Genomic DNA, 26,916 nt, shown 5'->3' with positions numbered 1-26,916 from the left:
TGAATTAAGGATGGATGTTCTCTCTCTCTCCGACTCACACACACACACACACACACACACACACACATGCGTGCACGCGCACACACACACACACACACACACACACACACACGGAACTCTGAATGAATGATTTAGAATAGTGGAGAAAGAGAACAGCAGAGAGGCAGACACACAAAATCCAAAGCAAAGTCACAGAATCTAAAAACGGTGCACTTATCCAAACGTACCTGGATTTTCTCGGTTCTCAGGCTGGTTGTTTGGGTCTCACTCACTCCTGTTCGCTAGTCTAGACGAAAGGAGTCAGTCAGTCATAGATAGTTATCTGTTATCATGTATAACTGTAATGTATATTGGTTCGTGGAGTAGTGTTCAAAGGAGAGCAAAAGAGAGATGATTGTTCAATCAGGCCCTTACTCAAAGAACTGAGTGTTCCTTTGATATCTCAGTTCATCTACAAATCAACCAATGTGATACTATCAAGTCAGAATGCCTCCTATCTCTTCTGCTTCTCCTCCACCCCCTCCCCCTCTCTCGCTCTCTGTGTCTCTGTCTCTGTCTCTCTCTCCCCCCACCCCATCCTCCACTGCTCTCTCTAGGTAAGGGCAGGCGTGGGCAGGCGTGGGCTGCGGTGAACGTTCAAAGTTGTGAATGGTTCTGAGCTGCAAATGTCGCTTGTTGAGGGAGGCCCTGCTACAAAGAGCCAGAGGGCGTTTGATAGGAGTCAGCTTTGAACACACTTCGTCTGGCCCAGACCACCACCTGGGTTCAAACACTGATGGAGGTAAAGGGAAAGGGGATGACAAAGAGGGAGAGAGAGTGAGAGAGTGGGGAGGGGGGGGGGATTGAGTGGTTAGAGCTGGGAGGGGGATAGAGAGAGAGAGAGAGAGAGAGAGAGAGAGAGAGAGAGAGAGAGAGAGAGAGGGGGGGGGGGGGGCAGAGATAGAGGGAGGGAGAGGGAGAGAGGGAATTGGGAGGGTTGAAAGAGAGAGAGAGAGAGCGAGGGAGGGGGGATTTGGAGGGTAGATAGAGAGAGAGGGGAGAAAGAATCCTCTCGAACTGCTGAGTTGAGAACCTCAATTCAGTACTGTAGGTTAGTGTTGATTGATTGTATTTGTATTTATTTGCTATGCTGGAATCACTGTAATTCCTACTGAAATATCTGACATGCTAACAATGAGTTTGAGTCACAAAAAACTTTACATTTATTTCACAGGAGTCTTTATATTACATCCAATCGGATTGTATGGCAGCTAGTGCTGAGGCACAAACATGTACATTTCAAGCCTGCAAACTGTGACACTTTAAATAACGTGAAAAAATACTTTTGTGCAATATGACAACCCTAGTTGACTATCTGTGCAGTATAGTACAGTGGATTGTGTACATAGCCTTTATTTATGTAAACCAGCTCCTTACCTTCTTGTGATTTTATTCTTTTTCTAAAAGTTTTTTTTCCCCCTTTCCTAACACCAGGGGAGCCACCCCTCCTAAATTTCGTTGTTTGGTACCTGTACTGTAGCAATGACAATAAAGTCCATTCATTCATTCATCAATGCATTATGCAATTGGATAAAGAGTGATCATCCAAACAATACTTTCAATGCAAGCACAGACACAAAATGGGCAGAATTAGCTACTATGACTCAGATAATAATAATAATAATAATAATAATAATAATAATTCATTATATTTATATAGCGCTTTTCCGAGGCTCAAAGACGCTGATACTGCAACATACTATTACTATTGCAATGAACAAAAGAGAGGACACTCACCGGAAACATCTGCGTATCTATTGACGTCCTGTCTCTGGTACCCACCCTCCTGACTGTCAGGCTCTGTGTGGGTCTGTGAGAGAGATGGAATGAATGGGGCAAGGAGATTAAATACAAGAGTAGAAAGAGGGTGGTTGTGGTGGTGCTGGTGGGATGGTGGTGTGGTGCTGTTGAATGTGGTTGGTTGGGGAGTCAAAAGGGGGAGGGAGAAGGGAGGGAGCTGTGAGAAATTGACGGGGTATTCTGAGATAGGACACCACTTTGACACCTGTTGAGGTGTGATTTGCAGTTTCATTTAGAATCCAATAGATGGCGGGTGTGTGCTGATGAGTCTTTTGTGCTGATGTTACAATCTCAAATTGCTTTCTCTAGTTCATCTTTATTCATCTGAAAAACATGGTAGGCTACACATTATAAGGTCAGGATAAAAAGGTCAGGTTTTTGTGGCTCCGGCTGAAGCCTGCAGGGAATCTTCATGCATGTTTTCCCAAGCTTCCATTATATTTGAGTTGAATGGTTGTTCTGACTATACACAGTAGAAACTTTATTTACAACACTATTGCATTCACACAACCTTGTCACGTATGTTTGGGGCTGTGCTCTGCTCTGTGTTTATGTAGGTTATCAGAGAGAACAAGTCATGGCAAGAATGTGAAAGAATGTGGTGTGTGTGTGTGTGTGTGTGTGTGTGTGTGTGTGTGTGTGTGAGTGTGTGTGTGTGTGTGTGTGTGTGTGTGTGTGTGTGCGCGCGCGCGTGCGTGTGTGTGTGTGCGTGCGTGTGTGTGTGTGTGCGTGCGTGCGTGCGTGCGTGCGTGCGTGCGTGCGTGTGTGTGTGTGTGTGTGTGTGTGTACCTACCTTACGACATATAAGGTATGCGGCATGCATTTGGCAGTAGCACTTCTATGTGAGTGTTCGTCATGTGTCACTCGACCAATAGAATCTGACGTACTTGAGGTCAACCCCTCTGACGTCATGAATATTCATAAAACGTCCAATGAGGGTTTGTTGTTCCTCTGAAGGCAAGCTGCTATCTCGAGCTACTTTGCTTTGGTGTTTGTGTTTTAGGTCACGTTGTTCGGTGGTTTTAAAAGACATTTAGACTGAAAACATGTCGACGCTGAGAGAAGAGCAGTGTTATGGATTATCTTGTCGCACATTGAATCATAGCGGCAACACATCTGTTTTTCATGTCAAACTCACTGACAGCGCGGCAAGAGCCCTGGACGGCTACCAAAACAGCCAGGTACTGTATAATATGACCTGTTCAATAACAGCCTTCTCACACGGTTCACGTGATTTACTGTACTATGACTGTTGAATTCCTTCGTACAGTTTGCAATATGTACAGCTATCCAAGTAACTATAACTAGTTAACAGACTTATCACAATAATATAACAACACCTTCCAGCTAGCTAGCTAGTTCCCAGGCTAGAGTAGGGATGGACAGCCAGTTAAAGTGTCACGACCCAGCCATGTAAATAGACAGGTCAGGTGTCAGAGTGCTGCTGGCCTCTGCTTTAACTCAATGTCATGGGACTGGTAGCCAGGACAATCTACTTGGCAATAAAGGCATGTGGTATGAACTCAGGACTGCAGTATGTTCAATATCTCTTGTTTAGATATCTTGGGTTAGCCTAGATTTTCTATGAAGGGTCCTAGTAATGTCATTAATCGTAAATGGTTTTCCTCCTTGTTAGCTTCCTTCCTGCCCTGCTTTGGGAGGGAATTATTGAGCAAAATGTTATGAGAGGGAAATCATTTGTTCTAGGGGTGCTACTGTATATGTCAGAAGTGAGTACACCCTTTAGATTTTTGCAAATATTCTGTTATATCCTTTCAGGGGATAACATTATCCTATCCTACTGAAACTTTGATATAACTTAAAGTTGTCAGTGTGCTGCTTGAATAACAGTATAGATTTATTGTCCTTTGAAAATTACTCAGTACACCGCTGTTAATGTCTAAACAGCTGGCAACAAAAGTGAGTACACCCCATAGTGAACATGTCCTAATTGTGCCCAATGATGTTGTTTTCCCGCCCTGGTGTCATGTGACTCGTTAGTGTTACAAGGATTCAGGTGTAAATGATAAGCAGGGCTGTTAAATTTGGTGTTTTGGGCACAATTCTCTCTGAATGCTGGACAACATGGCACCTCATGGCAAGGAACTCTCTGAGCGGCTGAAAAAAAGGATTATTGCGCTTCACAAAGATGGCCTTGGCTATAAGAAGATTGCCAACACCCTGAAAATGAGTTGCAGCACAGTGGCTAAGATCATACAGTGGTTTTCCAGGACAGTTTCCACTCGGAACAGGCCTCGCCAGGGTCGACCAAAGAAGTTGAGTCCACGTGCTCAGCGTCATATCCAGAGGTTGGTTTCCAAAAATAGACGTGCGAGTGCTTCCAGCATTGCTGCAGAGGTTGCAGAAGTGGGATGTCAGCCTGTCAGTGCCCAGACCATACACCGCACACTGCATCAAATCGGTTTGTATGGTCGTCGCCCCAGACAGAAGCCTCTTCTGAAACCGATGCATAAGAAAGCCCGCAAACAGTTTGCTGAAGACAATGAATCCAAGAACATGAGTTACTGGAACCATGTCCTGTGGTCTGATGACACCAAAATAAACCTGTTTGGGTCAGATGGTGTCCGGCGTGTGTGGCGGCACCCTGGTGAGGAGTACCAAGACAAATGTGTTTTGCCTACAGTCAAGCAATGGTGGCAGCATCATGGTCTGGGGCTGCATGAGTGCTGCCGGTACTGGGGAGCTGCATTTCATTGAGGGACACATGAATTCCAATATATACTGTGACATCCTGCAGCAGAGCATGATCCCCTCTCTTCCGAAACTGGGCCGTATGGCAGTTTTCCAACATGATAATGACCCTAAACACACCTCCAAGATGACAACGGCCTTGCTGAAGAAGCTGAAGGTTAAGGTGATGGACTGGCCAAGTATGTCTCCAGACCTAAACCCAATTGAGCACATGTGGGGCATCCTCAAGAGGAAGGTGGAGGAGTGCAAGGTGTCCAACATCCGTGGGCTCCGTGATGTCGTCATGGAGGAGTGGAAGAAGATTCCAGAAGCAACCTGTGCAGCTCTGGTGAATTCCATGCCCAGAAGGGTTAAAGCAGTGCTAGATAACAATGGTGGTCACACAAAATATTGACACTTTGGGCACAATTTAGACATGTTCACTATGGGGTGTACTCACTTTTGTTGCCAGCTGTTTAGACATTAACAGCTGTGTACTGAGTAATTTTCAATGGACAATAAATCTATACTGTTATTCAAGCAGCACACTGACTACTTTAAGTTATATCAAAGTTTCATTAAGATAGTGTTATCCCCTGAAAGGATATGGCAGAATATTTGCAAAAATCTAAAGGGTGTACTCACTTTTGAGATATACTGTATATCTATAATAGTGTCCAGATCAATCTACCGGTACCCTATATCTTTACAACGATACATAAAGGAAGCAAGGAAAAGGATATGGACAAAGTTTGTCAAAAAATGTACAAAGTGTCAATGTCAAAATTGCTGCTCACATAGGCCAACTGTACATTTGGTTGTAATCTAGGTTTAGTGGTGTGGGACTGTGGGTAAAGGTAAGATGGCATGGTTTAACTAGTTAGGCAACTTTTGTCAGAATGCTATAGAATTCTGTCCAAGCTATGTGGTATGCCGGGCAGACTTGCTGTGTATCATCCCTTCCCCCTTAGCTGGCTCAGGCTCCATGGCTTGGGCAATAATGTTACTGGTGGTGAATCATGTTTCTAGATGTGTGTGTGTGTGTGTGTGTGTGTGTGTGTGTGTGTGTGTGTGTGTGTGTTACCAGAATCACTTGAGGAGAGACTCAACACAGAGTTGTGGGGAAGGAAGTCAACACAACAACCGACCACTTCCACTTCCTCTATCAGTTATTCCTAGTAAACGGCCTAGAAAAAGTCCTCAGTGAAAAAATAAAAAAAGGAAATGCACAGTTCTGACTCTGATTCTGACTAAAACTAACACAGCCTCTCTTCGAGGATATCATTTACCATATCTTTCTCTCTTGTTCCACTCACTGAGGGCAGTTTCGAGAGAGAGTGGGGTTTTTGTGGTTTAGGAAATACCAGATTCTGACTTGCTTAGTTGCGTTCTTTGTAGCCTCAAAACATAGAAATGTACTTACAACTTAGTGGTATGTTCAATTAACAACATGCAGAAGTCCACTCTTGATATTTGCAATGGCTTGGGTCTTTAAGTGTGTGGGGGCCTACTCATGAACCAATGAACCAGAGTAGAAGGATGAATCATTTGAGTTGAGGGACTCTTGAATTGAAAGACTTCTTGATAGAGTTTACATTTACTGTGTCTGAGCTGTAGCCTACAAACCTCAGCTCCTAGTTTTCTTCACATCTTTGCTAACAAGACTGGGAAAGTTGGCTATGCGAGACTAGAGCTGTACTGGAATCCTGCAAGACAGGCCTATTGAGTTCAGTGTTACATAGACAAGACTGTAGTGGGCCGCCATAGTCTCATAACGAACCAAAAGTATTTTTAGCGCGGTTTTAAGTATTTCATTAGCTCATTTTCCATCGCTGCTTGCACTGTTGCAGAAAGTGTTTGATCGGGGAAACACTGGAATGTGTAGTGTGGCTCTTGTCAGTGGGAAGTAAACCTAGGCCGTGGCCTTTATGTTTGACCATGTTCCCCAACCAATTTTGCCATCAGTAGTTCCATGTATTCAGGTTCATTGACTGATGTGAGTGTATCCCTAGAACTGTTCATGTTGAATGTCAGCCTGTTGTGTCAGGTCAGCATGACCTGTAGTTTCTCCCGACAGACTCGGAGCACTCCATCCCAGAGTCTGTCAGACAAGGCTATTCAAAGGCTGTTCAATGGCTATTCAATGATGTTCAATTTACAGACAGGTCGTAGCACCAATCAGATATCTTGTAACAAATAAGCTGAAAATCCTTCACTGATGGGACACCATGACACTGAGTCGAACATCCCCATTGGTAACTTCTAGCTTACCAGCTAGCTTTTGTAAACAACTAGGCTAACACTAATTTTACACTCTGAAGAAGGATGGTGTAGGAGTCCTTCCTAAGTTTTTTCCACCACACATACACACGCACCCACGCACACACGTCTGTAACCCACCCAGCTCATAGATAGCGCCTATACTTAGCCTAAAGAGCAGCTATTTATAGCCCACCTGATCCTTTGCCTGATCAGACAGAGAGAAAGACTCCTGTGTTTTAACTAGTGCTGTCAATCGATTACATTATTTTATTGAGTTAATCGCAATAATAGTTTAAAATACTAGTATTTACTTGGATTTTTGGGGGGTGATAAAACAAAAACATGTGGTGTTGGAATAAAGAAATGCATGACACACTGGTTAGAGGAATCAGAAATGTTTAACTTTAAACTTTACTAACATCTGGCTTTGCCAACAACATCCATAATGAATTGCAGACTTAATTAGTAGACAACCACATAAAGAACAGTTACAAAGTGAATGTAAACAAACAGCTTGCCTGTAAATTGTTTGCAAAGTGACATGCTGATTAAGTAAGTGATTGTTACTTTCAATAAACATTATTGTACACAGACAGTAGCTGGTTGTATTGCTCAAAAACAGCTGTTATTGTTATACTCGTTAGCTTCGCACTATTAGCTATGGTTAGCACACTGTCCATGATCAACAGTCTTTTAAACTACAAGTTGAGCTTCACAACTGGTTTGTAACACCGGACCTTGTCACCGGCAGATCTGTTCTGGACCTAACCACCGTAGCGGGTAGGACAGCTGGCTGTGTCTCAGAACACTGTCTGTCTTTTGAACCTAGCCAAGTGCTGGTTAGCTAGCTAGCTCTATACTCCATTCATCAATTATTCACCAACTCCTACGCCTCAGTTGTATTGAAGAGTGTCGCTGTCCCAGTCAAAAATATAGGATATTCCTGGTCCAAATAAATGTATAAACCATATCAACCATACTATCAACAATACTATAAGGAAAAAAGGGGTGTGTCGATTTTATCAGGATGACTGCTAGATGTGCTCATTCATCTGTGACACAAAGGACCCAGAAGAGAGAGTGATTAGCGTCTATACATCATAAGTGGTCATGAATGTAACCAACGACTGTCATCATTATTACAACCCAGTATACAAATAAGTCTGTCTTGTCCCCTCTACAGTGTTATCTGTGTTTGCCACGCATTTAAATAACGTGAAACAATACTATTGTGCAATATGACAACCCTAGTCGTCTATCTGTACAGTATAGTACAGTGGATTGTGTACATAGCCTTTATTTATGTAAACCAGCTCCTTCCCTTCTTGTGATTTTTTTAAAAGTTTTTTTTTTTTTTTCCTTTCCTAACACCAGGGGAGCCACCCCTCCTAAATTTCGTTGTTTGGTACCTGTACTGTAGCAATGACAATAAAGTCCATTCATTCATTCATTCATTCATGTCAGTAGAACTTGGTAATATATGGTATTATAAATAATATGATTCATTTGCGTTACTTTAAGATACTTTTAACCCCTGATCAACTCATCAATAGCAAGATCTTAATTGAATACTCCACTGTTTTATTTTTATTTTCTTCTTCAGGGCCTGTCTGTTCATCCTTCCATCCGTTTCACTGGGAGCCAGGGGGTAAGAATGGGTGTCAACAAGATTGATATTTCTCATCAGCCTGTCAATTCCTTGTGTTATCGGCATCACCAGAAAATGTTGTTTATTTTAATATAATCAATTGATCTCTCTATCCCTTCTCTTTGTAGAGAATTTCTATCCCTTGCTCAGAGAGTAGTAGCGGTGACCTGAGCACGTTCACCTTCTACCTGACCAATGTTGGCGGCGACAACCCACAGGGCAGCTTTGACTGTGTCCATCAGCACAGCACAGGGTAATGCATAACAGTACACACACACACACACACTCACACTCACACACATTCTCACTTATTCTCTGTCTCTCTCTCTCTCTCTCTCTCTCTCTCTCTCTCTCTCTCTCTCTCTCTCTCTCTCTCTCTCTCTCTCTCTCTCTCTCTCTCTCTCTCTCTCTCTCTCTCTCTCTCTCTCTCTCTCTGCAGTGATGGAGGGGTGCAGTTGTCCAGTGTTGGTGTTATCCAGGAGAAGATGAAAGTGAATGCCACTGATGACTCCTACGATAAGGCCCGCCAGAGTCTGGCTATGGCGGAGGAAGAGACACGCAGCCGGGGGGCTATAGTCATCAAACCTGGGGGGCGCTACCTGGGTAGGACACACACACACACACACGCACACACACACACACACACACACACGCACACACTCATTCCATGGCTGGCTGCCTAGAGCTCTGTTAGCAGCAGGAAGAGGGCAGCTTCCTGTCACAGTGGTGTGTCATCAGTGAGTCAGCAAATCTGTGTCAGACAGACAGATACACCCTACAATTTAATCTCTCTGGTTCGACACACATACACACACACATACACACACACACACACACACACACACACACACACACACACACACACACACACACACACACACACACAGGTACACACACACACACACCCGCACACACAGCAAAGTGAAACTTTGCTTTAATTAATTGAGGAAAGTACCCATTAGTTCACAAATAGTTACCACAAACTTTCTTGGTAAAAATCATAGTGTCTGATAATATCAAATGAAGGGTTACCCTCTTTCCTGCTAATCTGATTTCTAGGTAATTTCCCACTATTAATCTAAGTCAGCATGTTGGCTACTCACTGAGAAGACTCTCTTCATCTCACTGTTAATCAGGACTGGTTTAACTAGAGGGTGTGAAGTACAACATGACACATGATATTCCAGGAAACGCACACACACACACACACACACACACACACACACACACACACACACACACACACACACACACACACACACACACACACACACAACATAGTGGATAGTGGAGATGTTGGATGTCCCAACTCCTAATATGGCCTGTTTTTCCTCCTGTGACTGCTGATGACACGCATAGTACGTGCCTGTATGACATCAGTCACAATGTGTGCTCTTGTGGTTTGCTGATATCTGTCCAGGCAAAGTTTCCGTAAAGCAACCGGAAATATTACAGTATGGAAAAAACCTGTGGAATAGATTAAGGTCATATTTATTTATAGAATACTCATGACTACAGTTATGATATTGAATGATTTTAATATACATATCTACATACTACTATAATTGTCTTCCCACCTCACTAGTGTTGTGTTTTTGCTGCTTACTACTATTGCTACCTTATGTTATTTTTTAATTTTTTTACTTTGTTGCACAGGAGCTAGCTTTCCCAAAGCATTTCAATGCAGCTGTATTCTGTGTATATGACAAATAAACATTGATTTTATATGATTTGATTGACAATGCTGTAAAGGTATTGACAGATCGATAGCTTTGACACACATACCAGGACTCTGCTTCTTTTATGAAAGTTGTGGGTGGTGATCGAGACCTCCACTTTTCTTAAAATATTTTAACACAGATGTTAAAAAGTTTGGCTAAAAAGTTTGCCTTTCATTGATCCCTGAATGAAATAAATCCTTGGTGATGGTGGAGACCTACTGTACTCATTGTGATCTCTGACCTCCGTGTGCTCTCTAGGTAAGAGGGTGAGGGTTCGCAATCCGGTTGACGCTCTGGCCGACATCGCTCCGTCTCGCCAGTCGTCCCGACCCGTCCTCATCTCCAGCTCTGCCAGGAAGGGGGGTGGCGGCGGTGGCAGTGGCCGTGGCGTGTGTGTGTCCGGGCAGAGGAAGAACACCCCGTGTGTTTCGGGGGGGAAGGGTGCTTGTGTTTCGGAGCAGCGCCCCCTAAAGGAGAGACTCACACACCTGCTGGCTCTGAAGCCATACAAGAGGCCTGAGTTGGTGGTGAGGCTGCAGAAGCAGGGACTGACCACAAGAGACCGAGACATGTTGGATACCCTACTGCTGCAGGTGCAATACCACTGATCTCTTACCCTAAACCCCTTAACCACCTTATGATTGGTGGCTGCTATGCCAGTCACCAACAACTCCCTATGTTAGAGTTATATCCCCTCAATGAACTGTGATTATTATATTATTTACTGCCATCTGCTGTGCTGGAGTGTTACCGTTTGTGATATCAACAAGGCTCCAATGTCATGTAGGGCATTTTATGGTACTAGTAGATGGCGTCATGCACCTGAAAGCCATTTACAATCTATAGACAACCCTACTGACCAAGCAGCGATCCAATTGGCTGATGCCTACCCAGGTCATAGGAAGCCCACCCTAGTTGACTACAGTTGAATGCTCTATGGTTCTCCCCCGTTTAATGTTCTTTCGTTTTGAGTTCAGAAAACAAAACAAAAAGTCACAATTTCACACTGTCAACTTTCCATCGAAGATGCTTTTCAGTCCAGGACTAGACTCTTGGAATTTAGTCCTAAATGTTTTGTCGTCTGTGTGTGTAGGTGGGCCATTTGAATAGTAGGGACCACACATACACATTGAAGGACACCCTGTACAAGGACCTTCAGAGAGACTGGTCAGGCTATACTACAGGAGACCAACAGCTACTGAAGAGGATCCTAGTGCGGTAATACACACACACACACACACACACACAGAGCTAAGAGCACGTATGACACAAAATCACCGCACAAAAAAAAGAAATGACAGACTATAACATCTGGCATCTGTTTGTATGCAGGAAGCTGTGTCAGCCCCAGAACCTCCTGTCAGTCCCTCAGACCCAGGTCAGCCCCCTCCGGGACACGCCCAACTCCTCACCTGCACAGGTAAGTAAGCCCCTCCTCCCTCTACCTGTCAATCTAGGGCAGAGGTGTCACATTCAAACTTGGGTTAGGGCTGAGGTTTGTGAATAAAATCTGGTGCCAGACATTTAGTACAATGATATCGAAGAAATATAAGTAGGCTAGTAACTTTTTTTTTTAAAATTACATTTTAAAAATATTCCATGGATGCACAGATATGATCAAATAACCATAAAATATTATGGATATAAAAGCGATTCACAGGACGATGACTGGACAGGACATTTTCACACAAGTGGAGCGGTGCATCAACGAAACGGTCCATGTCCATATTTCCATAATGCTCATGCTTCGTTTCGAAATGCCTCCAAAGGTTATACTCTTTGAAAATTGCCAATGACTCTTGACAAACGAGATACATTGGGCTCTGTTTCCCTCTCTTTGGGCTCTGTTTCCTGTTTTATTCTGTTTCCCATCTTTCTTGAAATTGTCGATATTCATTGTCCACTTTTCTTTTTTGGCCATTGTTTATGCTACCTACTAGGAAAGGTCGTTTTTTATATGGTGGCTTAGGTAGTCCATTTGGCCTTTATTAATTCTCTGATAAAAGCGTGAGAGTGGAGCGTGGTAGCGCCTCCTGCGTTTCAATGTTGTATTGTCACGGACGAAAATTTAAACACCACTGCATTGGCCACATTAAAATGACTGTCCGAATTTATTGGCAGGGTTAAAAGTCATCGCAGGCTGTGTCTGGCCCGCTGGCCTTATAATTGACGTGTGATCCAGGGACTAAACCAATTCAGATAATAATAATAATTCATTATATTTATATAGCGCTTCTCAGAAGCTCATAGACACTGAAATGCATTCCTGCTCTCTTCCTTAAAGTATTGACTGATTTGATATGATGGGATTGGCATAACCCAGTTTTTACGCCATATGTCCTGTTTTTCCCTCTTGTCAGAGACACCCAATAGCAACAGACTACACAGACCCTCTTGCCAATAAGAAGCCCAGGATTTCTCACATGACCAACAAGTCAATCAACGGCAACCTGAGTCTGAGCTCGTCCAATGGGAGAGAGGCTGTCCATGGGGAACAGGGTACCATGGCAACAGAGGACAACAGCAGCAGTGTTACTTCACTTGACCCCCCGCAACATTTTGACCCCTTGTCAGAGGTAGGTGACCAGGATGTATGCATGGCGGAATGTTTAGGTTTAGAGGGCTCAGGACCCATCCCTGAGTCACACCCTGGGGGGTATTCCATGAACGCTGATAAAGGAAATTCCAGGCTTGTTTTTGATAATTAGTGATAATTTCATTCCGAGTTCCGTTCCCTGAATGTGGTTAAAAGAAATCGCTGCTGAGTTACCATGGCAACTTATGCCTCAGAACTAACCTGGTACATACCAGGTTAACGGTCAAGATTAGGGTTAGGGTTAGCGTTTCAAAAATGTCTAACAGGCGGAAACAAAACATTAGGTCTGACCTAATGCCAAGGAACGTATTAATGAAAATAAACAAGTTAAGAAAATTACCACATTCACTGTCTTCAAAATCCAATAGACAGTTAGATAGATAGGTATCTGTATCAGCTTGCATCATTAATAGCAGAGTGGTGTGTCAGGCGCAGACGTTAAAGCAGCCGGCTAGCAATCAGAAGGTTGCTGGTTAGATCCTTGCCTAAAGAGAGAGTGGTGGACTGTAATTTAATGTTTATTTTTTTGCCATTTAACAGAAGCCTTCATGCAAATCGATTTACAATAAATACATTTGCAAGTAAGTGAATCATCTATCCATCAGTAATCATAAGAAATAGTCATCTATTCCAAATCCAGGGGCCAGTTACAACGCTAGAAGAACATCATTACTAGTCAGAAAGGCTTCAAACACCATTGTAGTTATGTCAGTTCTCATAAATTAGCCTAAACCATCATTTTAAACATACATTTTTAGATTAGATTACACTTTATTGTTATTGCAGAGTACATGCATCAGACAACGAAATCCAGAAAAAAGTGTATGTCAGAAGCGGGATTCGAACCCCCGCCTCAAAAGGACACTGACACCAGCAGCTAATACCACTCTGCCATCCCGATGATCTAATATTGTGTAGCCTACTGCTAATATAACCACAGTAGTGAATGTTTGAATTTATTAAAACATTTAAGTAGGGGCTAGTATGACGTACACATTTAATCTGTCAGCAATGTTTTGCCAAGCCATTTCCCTCACCTCGTTAATTGCGGTAGTATTACCCTTTTTTACTTCTTTTTTTTCGTCTTCATAAAGCTCCATAAGCACAGCGCTGCACTGTCATTTTCCAGTCATAGTATCTTCTTTTCGACAATCGGCTGTTCTGGGCTGCTTATTACTCTGTGCATGCGCCCAAAGCGAACATTTCCAAGCCTGAACAGAGTTAACGTTGACAAGACATGGCTGAATTGTGTTATTGGAATGACTTGAATATTAACAGTCGAGATTAACTCGATCCAGGCTTTTTCAACTAATCGCTGATGTAGTTATCAACGTATGTGGAATACCCCCTTGGTCTCCCCCTTCCCACACACAGGGCCCCCATATCAACAGCATACATAGCATGGCCAGGAGGAAGAGCAAACACAGACAACGAGACAAGGTGACACACGTTTTTATTTGTATTTCTCGTTTAGTTGTTTCAATATTATTATTTTTATTATTATTATTGTATATTATATACTATATACATACAGGATTGCATTCATAGAGGAAATGATTATTGAATTGTCAAGATTATTTATATAATGTTTCTCATTCACATTCTCACACATAATTCATGAATGCTAAGCACTTTGAGCTTCTATTGTTAAAGTGTGTTAGTCTAAAGTTTATTATTGTTGTTATTGTTTGTGGAGGGGAGGGTGAAAGGCACAGACAGAGGAGGTGGAGGAGGCTCCAGCACAGACAGTCTGAAGAGCAAAACTTCTTTCAGCTGTACCGGTGGGTACTGGAGCTCACTGTGTACTTCATCGGATCAACAGGGTGAACAGTTGTGTTTTAGTGCAATGGCGACCTCTAGTGTTCTTTGCTGCTTAGTGGCTATACTCACAGTTTGTTCTATTATGTTTCCTTTCCTTTTCTTTTAGAACGTGACGGAATGTTCTACAGCGCTAGTGTACATTCAACAGCAACAGACATGACAGACTACTTGTTGTAAGAATACCTCCCCCATCATCAGACACACACTCAAGCACACATACATTGTGTTTTTATTAGAAGCTTTTAAGAGACAGATCAAACTTTATGTGTGCGTACGTGCTACTGACTGTTTGCCTCTCCTCTCTCTCCGTATAGGAAGTACACTGTGATCTGTAATCGTGAGCAGAGACTGAGCTATAAACAGGACTTCAATGTGGAATACAGCGAGTACCGTGGTTTACATGCACGCATCGACGGTGTCACGCGCCAGTTCACCAACCTTGACACACAGCGCAAGCAGCTGATTCATGGAACACACAAATACCAGGTATGGTCAAACACACACATACACACCAACTATGATACTGACAACAGTGTCTGTATAGTCACGGACCATGACCAGTGATAGAATACCAACAGTCTGCTCAACATTCATTAAGTGCAGACGTAACACCACCATGCTTCCAAGACATGCTATTTATTATTAACATATTTCTTCCTTTTCTTTTCTTTTTTACCCCTTTTAGTCAATCCATAATAAAATCGTACAGGAGTATCGTAAAATAAAAAAGGTACGAAAAAGGCCTCAGATCATACCTACATACATGAATGTCAGATGCAGAACAGACATGTTTGTCGTGTCACAAACTCACTCGGTTTTCCCCTGTTTCCTACAGTTGAACCCAAACTACAACCAAGACAAGATCCGCTGTGAATACCTGCACAACAAACTGTCTCACATCAAGAGACTCATCTCCCGGTATGACCAACAACAGCTTAAGGAGTGACCCTGGAGCAGTACAACTAAACTTGTAGACAGACTCAACGGCATCCTAAGTACTGACCCTGGAACAACCACGGTGCACTGCTGCCATGGAGAGAGAGATGGAGAGAGAGAGACAGACTCTCTCTACTGTAAGGGCCAAGATGGTGCAAGCCAGGGGAACTGCAGTGTCCTGGAATTCTATCCCCTCCATAGAAATAGAATGAGAACTAAAACTTCCAAATGGAACACCAAAGATGGCTGCCTGTACACCTATCATGGGCATGTCCATTCTTGGCGTTCTAGACGTTCCCTCCTTTGCCATGTCTTTGATGAAGACAAAGTTTAGACCAGTGTTGCTGATACAGTGTTATTCTGTCCAGTGCAGATCCAAGAGGGGAATTCGCTAATAGGTGGTTTGTTTAAATGAGAGTGTAATTCCACTCCCCTTGAGTTTTTGAACCTGTGCTGCTGGCATGAATCTGGAGACTGCAGAACCGTCAAAGCTTTGGCTTATTGTCACTGTTTATTCAACAACTGATGAGACTATTCTATTGTCATAAACCACAAGTCATAACATGGGAATTTGAGTTCAGATTAATTGTACTACTACTACTACTACTACTGTATTGCGAACAGCTACTGCAAAAAGGAAAGTATATAACCTCAAGTGTTTTATTTGTGGATTCTTTTTCATAATCGTATCTTGTTTTCACACTCAATGATATCAAATACGTCCACCTACCGGATATTGTAGAGATAAAGTAATGGAGGAAGCCTATGTGGTGCATGTAAGTTTAAAGCACATCATTCAGATTCAGCAACTGTTCTGTATTGCTGTTTCTTTGTATTCCTCTGCTGGCCTGATTTCCAGTATTTGGCAACCTGTAGTTAAGTGTCCCAAATACTGGGTTGAAACTCCACTCTCGGTTGAAATACTTTTAGGTTGTGATCCTCATAGTGGAAACATTGGTTTTGTTTACTTTGTGGATAAAAAATAAAGAAATCCCAAAAGCTTCAGGTGGAACACAAAGGGATTTGGGAGCCACTGCTTTGTCATAAGAAAGCCAGTGTATGGTCTCAGGGCTTTAACATACTGGAATCCTTCATATCTCAGACATTGCCTCATTATAACATATGAATATCAAAATGCAGCACTTTATTCTCTTGCGTTTGTGTTCTTTGATTTCCACCTATATCTTCTAGGGTTCAGGGGGAAGCCTCATGCAATACAAAACGAACAGTTCAGTACTGTAGGCCTACAGTGGAGTGAATGCAGCATGACACAGCGTTTTTCAACTGCTCAGAAGGAATTGAGAGAGAGGGCATCAGTGGGAGCAGGAGCCTTCATATAAGAGCACCTGACTGTCTGCTAGTGGTTAGAGGATTAGGGCTGGAGCCTTTTTCGCCAACGATTGATCGGTACATTTGGAACTGCTTATTTCACACATTTCGGAAGGAGGTTTATTGTGTAATGTGTAGACACAACAGGTCTCACCACGTTTACTGATCATGAATCATAAGTCATTTGTTTGCTTTCCCTTGAGAGCGGGGTTCCATTTGGGAGAACCAATTGTTAGATAATTCACGGATAAACACCCGCCCACCATCCCTCCCCCTTTCCCTTGGTGGAGCTGCTAACGGGCTTTATACACTCTGTCATTACAAAGAAGTGTAACCAGATTGTATACGAGTACAGTAAAGGGAACCTGCAGTGAACTCTCCTCGTACACAGTGAGTAATATGCCTGTATTGTTTGTATCTGACAAATATCAAATTAGGTCCATGCCTTTGTATCTTACAAATATAGTACAAAATATCAATTAGGTCCACGTTTGGCTAACGAGCGAACTAACAAAAACCTGTCAACCACGAAGGCCTAAAATTAATTTGTAGCTACACCGTTGATGCGTTATGAAATCTGCAGTATTTATTTTTTCCTGTCGAAGCTTGGCTAAGAGAAGTCCCTTAACTTCCCATCGCAAAGTGTACTGGTGCCTTCACTGGTCCGCTGTATTTGGGGGATACGTTATTTAGCTCTCGTCTAAACGTCTCGCTCTCAACGGCAGTATTAACATTACTGTTTAAAACTAACTATTTACAAATGCCTCACGCAGATTAAAATTACATGTCAAATTCGCATCGAATCCTTCTTGTACATATTATTTGTAGTAAATAATAGACTATCTCTGATTGTACTTCATAATCACGTGGGATCACATGACTATCTCAGTTGCCCAGAGGTGTAGTAATATACGCGCGACTTAAATCCTTGTTAGTTCATTTGTAGCGTATCATTTAGGGAGGGCCACACATACTTTAGCGTCGCGGTACCGTAGTATGCAAACAAGGAAACGTTCAAACAAGTAAAGTTATTGATCTATAAAAGTAAAGTTATTGTTATTGATACTAGGTCAATTAAGAGGAACTTTCTTACAATGGCATTTCACAATGTATCCAAAGAAGCGTTGATTGGGTCCGCCACACTTGGAGTTGTGTTTGTGGCTGGTTACTGTATCGGTAAGGCGGGGCGCTGTTTTTTTCCTCAACATCAGATGTTATGTCAAAACCGAGTGTGTGTGATGTTGAACAGTCGCTGTGACACTGACAGACAGACAGGGGATTGGGCTCATCCGGGTTTTGTTTCCTGTCAGCTGTTTCATGTTGAATTGATACTCATCAGTTTACATGTTTCTATCCCCAGGCAAAAGAAGATCATTTTCCAGTATGGACATTTTCAAGAGCCACTCTGGGGCAAAAGATAACCCATTAATGCAATATGTCCTCAATCATTCCATGAGGGAGCATCCAGCCTTGAAAAAACTCAGATTGGTAAAGAAATCCTGATTTCCAGATTATTTTTCTCAACATTTATTGTCAAACATCTTCTTATCTTGCTTGCCTGTAGGCGTTTATTTGCTTATAAATGTGGGCGACTTTTGGCACAATTGCATCATGTAGGCCTACTGTATGGGAAGTGAAATAGAAATTCACGTTTTTTTATATCCCATCAACTTTTGTCTTTTGTTATTGTTGCAAAACTGATGAACTGATGAACTTCATTTTCTTCTTCCAGAGGACAATGGAGGATTCCTTGAACTTCATTATGGTTGCCTGTGAGCAGTCACAGTTAATGGCTAACCTTGCAAGACTTATCCAAGCCAAGAAAGCAATAGAGATTGGTATGCATAAGATATTCTTTGGTGTACCATTATTAATTTTTGTTTACAATGCCAACATTAAACATTAGTGTAGACAATAATTAATCTCAGGGCTGCTAAATAGACAGTGTTGCTTCATACAAAACATTTGCAATTTGTCATGTAATTGTATGTATTATAATTATAGCTGTCACTCAATGATTCTTTTCAAAAATGGGTTGTCAACTACAACATTAGTTGATTCCTCTGTTCGATCTCTTTTTGTGTTTACCTGATAAAAGTCAAATGGATTATCATCCATAATACCACACAGATGTTTGTAAATGTGTTGTATCTGATTTGTCTATAGGAGTGTACACCGGTTACAATACTTTGAGTGTGGCACTGGCTTTGCCAGAGGATGGCAAGATGGTGGCCTGTGATGTCAACGAAAACTACACTAACATTGGCAAACCCTTCTGGAAAGAGGTGATATTTGGATTCTCTTTTGATTCAAAGGTTCAGGTTTACAGTCAATTAAATTAACTCATTGTTTAATGTTTTTGTTGAAGCTAGCATGATAACTTAATTGAATATGTGTCTCACACACACCATTGAAATGTTGCAATTCAGTTCAGTCCACACATGCTTATTTATAACAAATAAAAATAAAAGACTTGTTGCCAAGTGCTGAATGCAGAGGATAAGTTCTGTATAAAATCAGTCTTAATTACACATTTTTCAGACGAAAAGCATTCAGATATGTTTTATGTTCCAACAGCGTTCTTCCTCGCGCTGATTAATTTCCTCACAGCTGTACACGCTGAGGTGCTCATTAGAACTCTTTTATCAACAACATACAGTATTTCCAACGTGCACTCCAGGTAACAGATACCATTCTGATTGAAACTAGTTTTTGTGCATTTGGATGCGATCAGAAAAGCAGTCTTACTCTACTTTGCAGAGGACAGATTGCACCTGGAGACTTTACTGTGAGCATTCTTGGGTGTTATTTGTCTATTCCCAACAAACACAAAGCACCAAGGTACTCAGAGTCACCTCTGATGATCATTCATCATGTTGCCGCTTATCATTTGTGTGCGTTTTTACAAATACAGTACAGTATTTACTGTCTTTATTTTAAATAATACGCTATCAAATATACTGTGCAAAAATGATCAATGCAGACTTCTGCCTGTACACAGTGCCCCCTCAAAATAATTTAAGAATCAGAGAGATTGGCTGTGGATACAATTATGGCGATGTAACACACAGGTCTTTTATCATATAAAGAGTCTCAGTACAGGCAGATCTCTACAGAGCCAATAGCATCATTCGCTCACCTGATAACGGAAGTACCCCTAACACTGTCAAGCAACACTCTTCTTTTAACACAGGACAGAGTATCTTTCAGAAAGATAAATATGTCCTTCAGTAACTCATTTGCACTTCTTCTTTACAGGCTGGTGTTGACCATCTGATTGATCTGCGCATACAACCAGCATTAAAAACTCTAGGTACAGTATTAGTATGTTCATTGACCGTTAATGAGAAGGTTCATATACTGTATATGTTAATGTTAATGAGACGGTTCATATACTGTATGTTAATGTTAATGAGATGGTTCATATACTGTATATGTTAATGAGATGGTTCATATACTGTATATGTTAATGTTAATGAGAAGGTTCATATATTGTATGTTAATGAGACGGTTCATATACTGTATATGTTAATGAGAAGGTTCATATACTGTATGTTAATGAGACGGTTCATATACTGTATATGTTAATGTTAATGAGATGGTTCATATACTGTATATGTTAATGTTAATGAGACGGTTCATATACTGTATATGTTAATGAGACGGTTCATATACTGTATATGTTAATGAGACGGTTCATATACTGTATATGTTAATGTTAATGAGATGGTTCATATACTGTATATGTTAATGTTAATGAGAAGGTTCATATATTGTATGTTAATGAGACGGTTCATATACTGTATATGTTAATGAGAAGGTTCATATACTGTATGTTAATGAGACGGTTCATATACTGTATATGTTAATGAGACGGTTCATATACTGTATATGTTAATGAGACGGTTCATATACTGTATATGTTAATGAGACGGTTCATATACTGTATATGTTAATGAGATGGTTAATATACTGTATATGTTAATGAGACGGTTCATATACTGTATATGTTAATGAGATGGTTCATATACTGTATATGTTAATGTTAATGAGACGGTTCATATACTGTATATGTTAATGTTAATGAGATGGTTCATATACTGTATATGTTAATGTTAATGAGACGGTTCATATACTGTATATGTTAATGTTAATGAGACGGTTCATATACTGTATATGTTAATGTTAATGAGAAGGTTCATATACTGTATATGTTAACATGTTTGTTCTTACTAGTCCTAAAGGGTTAGAGTTAAGGTTAGGGTTAACCCTAGGGGTTAGGGTTAAGGGTTCCTATATTCATACATCATCCTCTTATTCAGATGATCTCCTGGCTGCTGGAGAGGCTGGGACCTTTGACTTTGTCTTCATTGACGCAGACAAAGTCAATTATGATAACTACTATGAAAAATCCCTTCAGCTACTGAGGAAAGGAGGCATTATTGCCATTGACAACGTAAGTAGACTGGTATTCCACCTTTTCTAAGTGCCTCATTGACGATATGGCTCTTCTGTGAAGGCCCAATGCACAGGACAAAACTGATTGATCTTTAGGTTACCACAACGTCTCAAAACACATCATTTAATTGATGGACAGCTTTAAGCAAAAAGCCTAGAGACATGATGATGATGTGGTCTTCTCCCCCTGGCTCCATCTCATCCTGCAGGTGCTCTGGAGTGGGAAGGTGGTTAACCCTGCAGATGATGATGTCGATACCAAGGCCATAGACAAGCTGAACAAAAAGCTGTACAAGGACATCAGGATCAACCTGAGCATGCTCACTGTGGGAGATGGGCTAACATTGGCCTTTAAACTGTAAATGTAGTAGTGCTTTTACGATGAGAAGTAGCTTTACATAATCAATCAGGGGGCACTAGTAGTATCTTCATGGTATATGGTTGCTATTTTTTCCTCAAATGCACATTTTCTATGATGCCAGTAGCTGTCACACTGCCTTGAATGATGTAATTGGACCATGTTCTGAGTAAGCATGATGTTGCTGTAAAATGAGAGTTCAATGTGATGGATTAATAGGTCTAAGTAAAAGAACCAAAGTGACCAAATACAGATTTTTAGCCTACAAAATGTACAAGTATGTCATTATGTACACATACATGTTTGAGTGAAATGTAATTGTGGTAAAATTCTAAAACATTACTTGTTTGCTTATTGTAGCACATTGTCTTTATCTTATGATTTGTTTTAGCTCAACAAGATGATACATATGGGGATTTTGATTAAATGCTTCTGTACAAATGAGGAATGCTCTGGGTTTAACACTTTCTTTTCTTTTTTTTTGCCATCCAACAAACATACAGGCTTGAACCTTTAGTCGCAAAGAGACCTTGTTTTCAAAGACCTTTCTCCATGAGCACCTCACTTGCGCCCCTGCCAATCTGGTTTATACGCCCAGAATATGTGTCAAGCCCTTGTGTTCTTCACCAACCTGCAACAACATGAACAGTATTGACCCATCAGCATAACCTGTTGAGCGTGTTGCGCAACATATCCTGTCTGTTCTCTGAGCTACAATAAGCTCCATATAGCTCCTAAGACTTCCGGTTTCACGGCTTCAAAATAAAAACAGAGTTATTACATGAATGGAAAGTGATGAGATCACAATATTTTTTTCAATATCTTTTCAATTTACACACGCTCATGTCATTTCCAGGCCTATTATATTTGTATAAACTGGACTGTACAGAGCAATTTTTTTTATAGATTTTTAAATGATTTGTTGAGGATAACTAGTGGTTTGCACCTCGCAGTGAAGCCTCTGTATATGATAATAGCCTAAACAAAAAGCTTTCTACAAAGACTTGCTGGAACAACAACAAAAGTCCTTCAAATAATTTGCTCAGATGATCCTGGACACTACCAACAAACAAATGGACAGTTTAAGCAATGACGTTGGCATGAAGCACCAGTAAAAAAAAAAAAAAATCTCCACTCTTAACTCATATCTTCACATAATCTTTGTCTCATCTGTCCCCACACATTTTTCCCAAAACTCTGCAGGCTCTTTTAGGTACTTTTTAGCAACCTGTAACCTGAGCATCCTTGTTGAGGATAACTAGTGGTTTGCACCTTGCAGTGAAGCCTCTGTATATGATAATAGCCTATTATCAACAGGGTTGTCAAACATAGGGTTTAATTCCCATTAAGTTTAGTCTCTATACCAAAGATGATAATTTCTGCAAGAGATGTGTAGATCCTGCTTTGATCTATTATTACAAAATAACACCAAATAGCTGACAAATAGACAACATCAAGCTGATTATTGTTCTTGAACAGGTTAATTACAACAAGGACATCGCAAAATGTAGCAAATGTGAAATGGCCAACAGAAAAACCAAGACAAACATGTCAAACAGCAAGAGTTGTCAGAATTACTGGCAGCAGGGATTGGCTGGGGAGTTGATTGGGCAGCAGGAGTTGTTTTGGTAGGTTGGATTAGTTGGATAGCAGGGGTTGATTGGGGAGCTGGATTTATCTGAGGAGCACGGTTTATCTGGGTAGCATCGTTGTTGCTCCTCTGTGTGTACTGTATGAGATATTCTGGATAAACTTGAGTCTTCTCAAAAATTACAAATATGGAAGGAGAAGCAATGTTATCCACACAGCTGTCGTAGAGAACAGCTCCGCTCGAGTCTTTCAAAGGTGGTTTCTTGTAGTCAGGGCATCCCAGAACATAGTCTCCCACTAGTACCTGGCACACAAACATGGATCGGACTCCACTGTTGGTTGTGTAGCAGTTTGAGTATACAGCATCCCTGGCAAAATAACTCCCTGAAAACATAATATTTTGTGCAGTCAGTCCTGATATGATTTTGCAGATATTCATATTGTTACCTGTTTCAGGTACAGTTACTTTGCCCTGGCAATCCAAATGCTAAAACCAACATCTCTCTGTGATTGTGTTGTCGGGCCCTGAGTTGGCATGAACAGTGGATATTGAGCCATAAAGCATGATTTGGCGCAAGGCTGTGCATTTTAAAGTCCAAAATCTATTTCATGATCCAACCTGCTATGCCACTCATCTACTTCCACCAATGTTGTTCGTGTTTGTAACTGATTGCACCTCACCTTTTCCATAACTGGTTCCATGTGTCCCACATATTCTCCAGTCGAAGTTGTCATTGCAAATATTGCTAACTTTTTGAGAGTCAGTTCCATGGAAGAGCTGTTTCTCTGTGATGCTTTTCCCAGATTTTCTTCTCATCTGATCCCTTTGTCTGAAAAAAGACAAATGTCATACATTTTAATTTAAGCTTGGAAAGCTACAGTACAGTATCTCACAAAGAGGTAGTGTACAAGACTAAAACAGCTGATTGAGACCTACAGTAGTATGACAAAACTATTACAAACTATTCAAACCCTTTTGATAAGTGTCATCATAAGAATATTAACAGTAACTGAGTGCACGTACAGGTCAAAAAACTTCCACAGGGCAGGGTTCTGCACTCTCTCGATGCTGTGTACATTGCACTTCTTCATGGTTTTCTGAAAGAGGTCCAGGATATCCTTGAACTCCTTTGTCTCATACTGTAGCTTGACTCTCTGAAGGCAAACGTCACAATATGCCAGTGTTACTCTGCATTCAAACTGAATACTACATTGTCTCTTGACATAATCAAGATTGTCACTGGTAGGTGTTCCTTCTGGGCTTCAAATGTTGTGGGTAACCAATCTAGCGACTAGACCATTTCTCTTCTGATCAGTAGTTGCTAAAGTCACAGCTGATGATTTGCATAGAATAGAGGTCGTTTCAATGTTGGTCGCATTGCCAATGGTTGTGTCCCTCAATGTCTCCTCATGCCGCCTTGAGATAGGCTATCCCAATTCCAGGAGTGAGATATCCCAATTCCAGGAGCTGTTCTGATAATGTTCTTATGATGTAAGCTTGTGAGAAATATAATACACTAACACAACCTCTTGCTAGTTTTATATGGCTATTTCACTACCATGCTGCACCTTTTAGGTTACATTTTTACATTATTACATTTCTTTTTGTGATATGTCATTGTTGAAACTGCAAAGCTCCCAGCATATTAATGGTCTTTAGACTTAAAATCCAAACTTTTCTGCAATGTTATGTTTAATTTTGTGGGACCTCACATCTATCGCTTCACTTCTCTCCTCATCACTTGTATAAAAAAACAGAATATCATTGCGGCAAAAAATATGATCGCCAATTTTTTTTTATGTACTCCATCTAAAGACCTGTCTCTGTCTGTGCCTCAGCCCTTTAAAGTGCCCCGCTGGCACCACAACCCTTCTGTGATGTCACACCTGTTATAAATGTGTTTATTATTCTATTTTCATTTGTGTTGTGGCAATTGTCATATTTCCTGATGTCAGATATGCATGCTGATCTTGGTTCCTCACCAGTTAACCTGTTGATTGAATTTAACTACAGTGTATGTATCCATAGATGATGAGAATATTATTTGATACAAGTGGTTTGATGATGGAAAGTTGCACACACTAGTGATTTGGGGACCAATAGAAAGGATGCTTTTGAATTTGCTTAAGCTACATTTTAGTGTGTATCTGACGTGAATGTTTTTGCTTTACCTTGAAGCCAGTAGCAGGACAAACAGATTTGTCCCAGTGAGATGGCACACGCAAGGTGTTGGAATCAGACAAGTTTGAGGGTTTTCTTTCTCTGAAAAGATGGTGATACATACACACAATCATCATTGGCCATTGATTCAGCTTGAACTACTCTTAAACCCTAAGCCATCTAATAAGAAGTGGAGACACCTGGAGAGTGGAGACAAATTAAATTATATTATATTTAGGGATGAGCACTGATATGTAAAGTTGATTTTCAGAAAAGAATCAAATAAATACATTGGTTGGGAGAAGCTTTAATGAAGGAGAGCTATAAAGAGTGCATCAAAATAAACAATAAAATAGCCTATACTACATGGGAACTTTAGAAAAAACGATGTTGTATTAAGATTGTTATTTAGTTTTAGTTATGGTGCAGCAATGTCTGAATCCAAACATTGTATAAACGTAGCAGATATTACTATATCCCACACTCATATCGATATCAACTAATATTGATATCATATAGAATTACTGATATTGATGCCGAACACTAAGTATTCTGCCCAATACTATCATGAAAAAATTAGATTTTGCCCCAGAAACAAATAGATAATTCAAGATAAATCTTGGAGATAAATCTTTAGATTCTTCTGTATTAACTTACCCAATTTCTTTCTGCATGTCTGATGAAGATTTGAAGATTGGCCGTCTTCTTACTAGTCTTTGAGTGTGGGAGGTTTTGTTTTTCTGGATCATGACTAAAAAGAATATTTCTCACACAGTTACTCAATTACGTATCTTACAGACACATATTGCAATAATACAGGCTACACTGGAACCATCTTGACATGAAATTTGGCTATCCTGTAATATGTGATATTGTAATTTGGATGAGCAATCACTTTAATCTTTAGTGTCCTACAAACAGGCTTTTTAGATTTAATTTTTAAGACACGTAATAGATCTCTACTCTTCAACAACTTTAGAAAGGACCTAATTTTTACATCTAATACTTACCTTCCAGATTTACTTCATAGGTGTGTCTTCCAACAGTGACCTCACACACTTCACAGGAGGACGCCAAGTACAGCCTCTCTAGATCCTCTCCAGTCTTCATAGATCGATCACACACAACACACACACACACACACAAACAAATAAACACACACAAAATACATTAGGGACACTATTTCATGAAGATGACAGATACTAATAGGTGAACAATAGAAAGGCACCAATGGTAGTAATTATGGGTTAATTGTAACCAACATTCTGAATGGGATGGCCATCACACCGTATTCAAATTGCTTGCAGCATGCATGAGCATTGTGTTGAAAAACAGATTTCTCCCACCATAATGAGTTTGTGTGTCCTAATCAGTTGCAATTGGCCTTAGATGCATGTTTCAAACTGTCTGTATCAATACATACTGGTGGCAAATATAGGCTCCATTTGTCATCCTCGTTCTCCCAGTACCATGCCCACTTTGTGGCAAAGGCATCACCTGGCAGGT

The 26,916-nt window shown here is 40.9% G+C and overlaps 3 protein-coding genes across 4 annotated transcripts; 2 read left to right on the top strand and 1 right to left on the bottom strand.

Annotated features, from left to right (window-relative positions):
• Positions 1–2,885: 2,885 nt before the first annotated feature.
• On the top strand, positions 2,886–16,282 carry LOC308149786 (RNA polymerase II elongation factor ELL-like; the record flags this gene model as incomplete). Its single annotated transcript, XM_080522675.1, has 14 exons — positions 2,886–3,020; positions 8,396–8,440; positions 8,569–8,693; positions 8,880–9,043; positions 10,420–10,754; positions 11,255–11,379; positions 11,494–11,581; positions 12,522–12,737; positions 14,132–14,197; positions 14,454–14,538; positions 14,685–14,751; positions 14,893–15,064; positions 15,264–15,308; positions 15,414–16,282. The coding sequence occupies 14 exons, from the start codon at positions 2,886–2,888 to the stop codon at positions 15,522–15,524; spliced, it is 1,779 nt and encodes a 592-aa protein (XP_080378801.1). The 3' UTR covers positions 15,525–16,282.
• An 840-nt stretch (positions 16,283–17,122) lies between these two features.
• LOC308173087 (catechol O-methyltransferase domain-containing protein 1-like) lies at positions 17,123–22,110 on the top strand. 2 transcript variants are annotated; one of them, XM_080548052.1, is made up of 7 exons: positions 17,123–17,233; positions 18,204–18,331; positions 18,576–18,681; positions 19,010–19,128; positions 20,102–20,156; positions 21,166–21,299; positions 21,511–22,110. In XM_080548052.1, the coding sequence occupies exons 2-7, from the start codon at positions 18,227–18,229 to the stop codon at positions 21,661–21,663; spliced, it is 672 nt and encodes a 223-aa protein (XP_080404178.1). In that variant the 5' UTR covers positions 17,123–17,233; positions 18,204–18,226; the 3' UTR covers positions 21,664–22,110. The 2 variants fall into 2 exon arrangements, with proteins under 2 accessions (XP_080404178.1, XP_080404177.1); XM_080548051.1 differs by lacking the exon at positions 17,123–17,233 and adding an exon at positions 17,898–18,019.
• Positions 22,111–22,701: 591 nt separating this feature from the next.
• Positions 22,702–26,520, bottom strand: LOC308149775 (protein mono-ADP-ribosyltransferase PARP12-like; the record flags this gene model as incomplete). Its single annotated transcript, XM_080522665.1, has 6 exons — positions 22,702–22,718; positions 23,349–23,633; positions 23,931–24,079; positions 24,274–24,404; positions 26,068–26,150; positions 26,421–26,520. The coding sequence occupies 6 exons, from the start codon at positions 26,518–26,520 to the stop codon at positions 22,702–22,704; spliced, it is 765 nt and encodes a 254-aa protein (XP_080378791.1).
• Between the last annotated feature and the right edge of the window lie 396 nt (positions 26,521–26,916).

Source organism: Nansenia antarctica (assembly GCF_963989245.1).
Source record: "Nansenia antarctica genome assembly, chromosome: 1".
Classification (NCBI taxonomy): Eukaryota; Metazoa; Chordata; class Actinopteri; order Argentiniformes; family Microstomatidae; genus Nansenia; species Nansenia antarctica.
The sequence above is the reverse complement of the archived record's forward strand: the minus strand, read 5'-3'. Positions and strand labels throughout refer to the sequence as shown.

Excerpts from the sequence above, each read along its gene's own strand:
- LOC308173087 (XM_080548051.1), top strand. The coding sequence starts at position 17,938 with ATGGCATTTCACAATGTATCCAAAGAAGCGTTGATTGGGTCCGCCACA. Across the intron at positions 18,682-19,009 it reads CAAGAAAGCAATAGAGATTG|GAGTGTACACCGGTTACAAT; the intron begins GTATGCATAAGA and ends ATTTGTCTATAG. Across the intron at positions 19,129-20,101 it reads GCAAACCCTTCTGGAAAGAG|GCTGGTGTTGACCATCTGAT; the intron begins GTGATATTTGGA and ends TCTTCTTTACAG.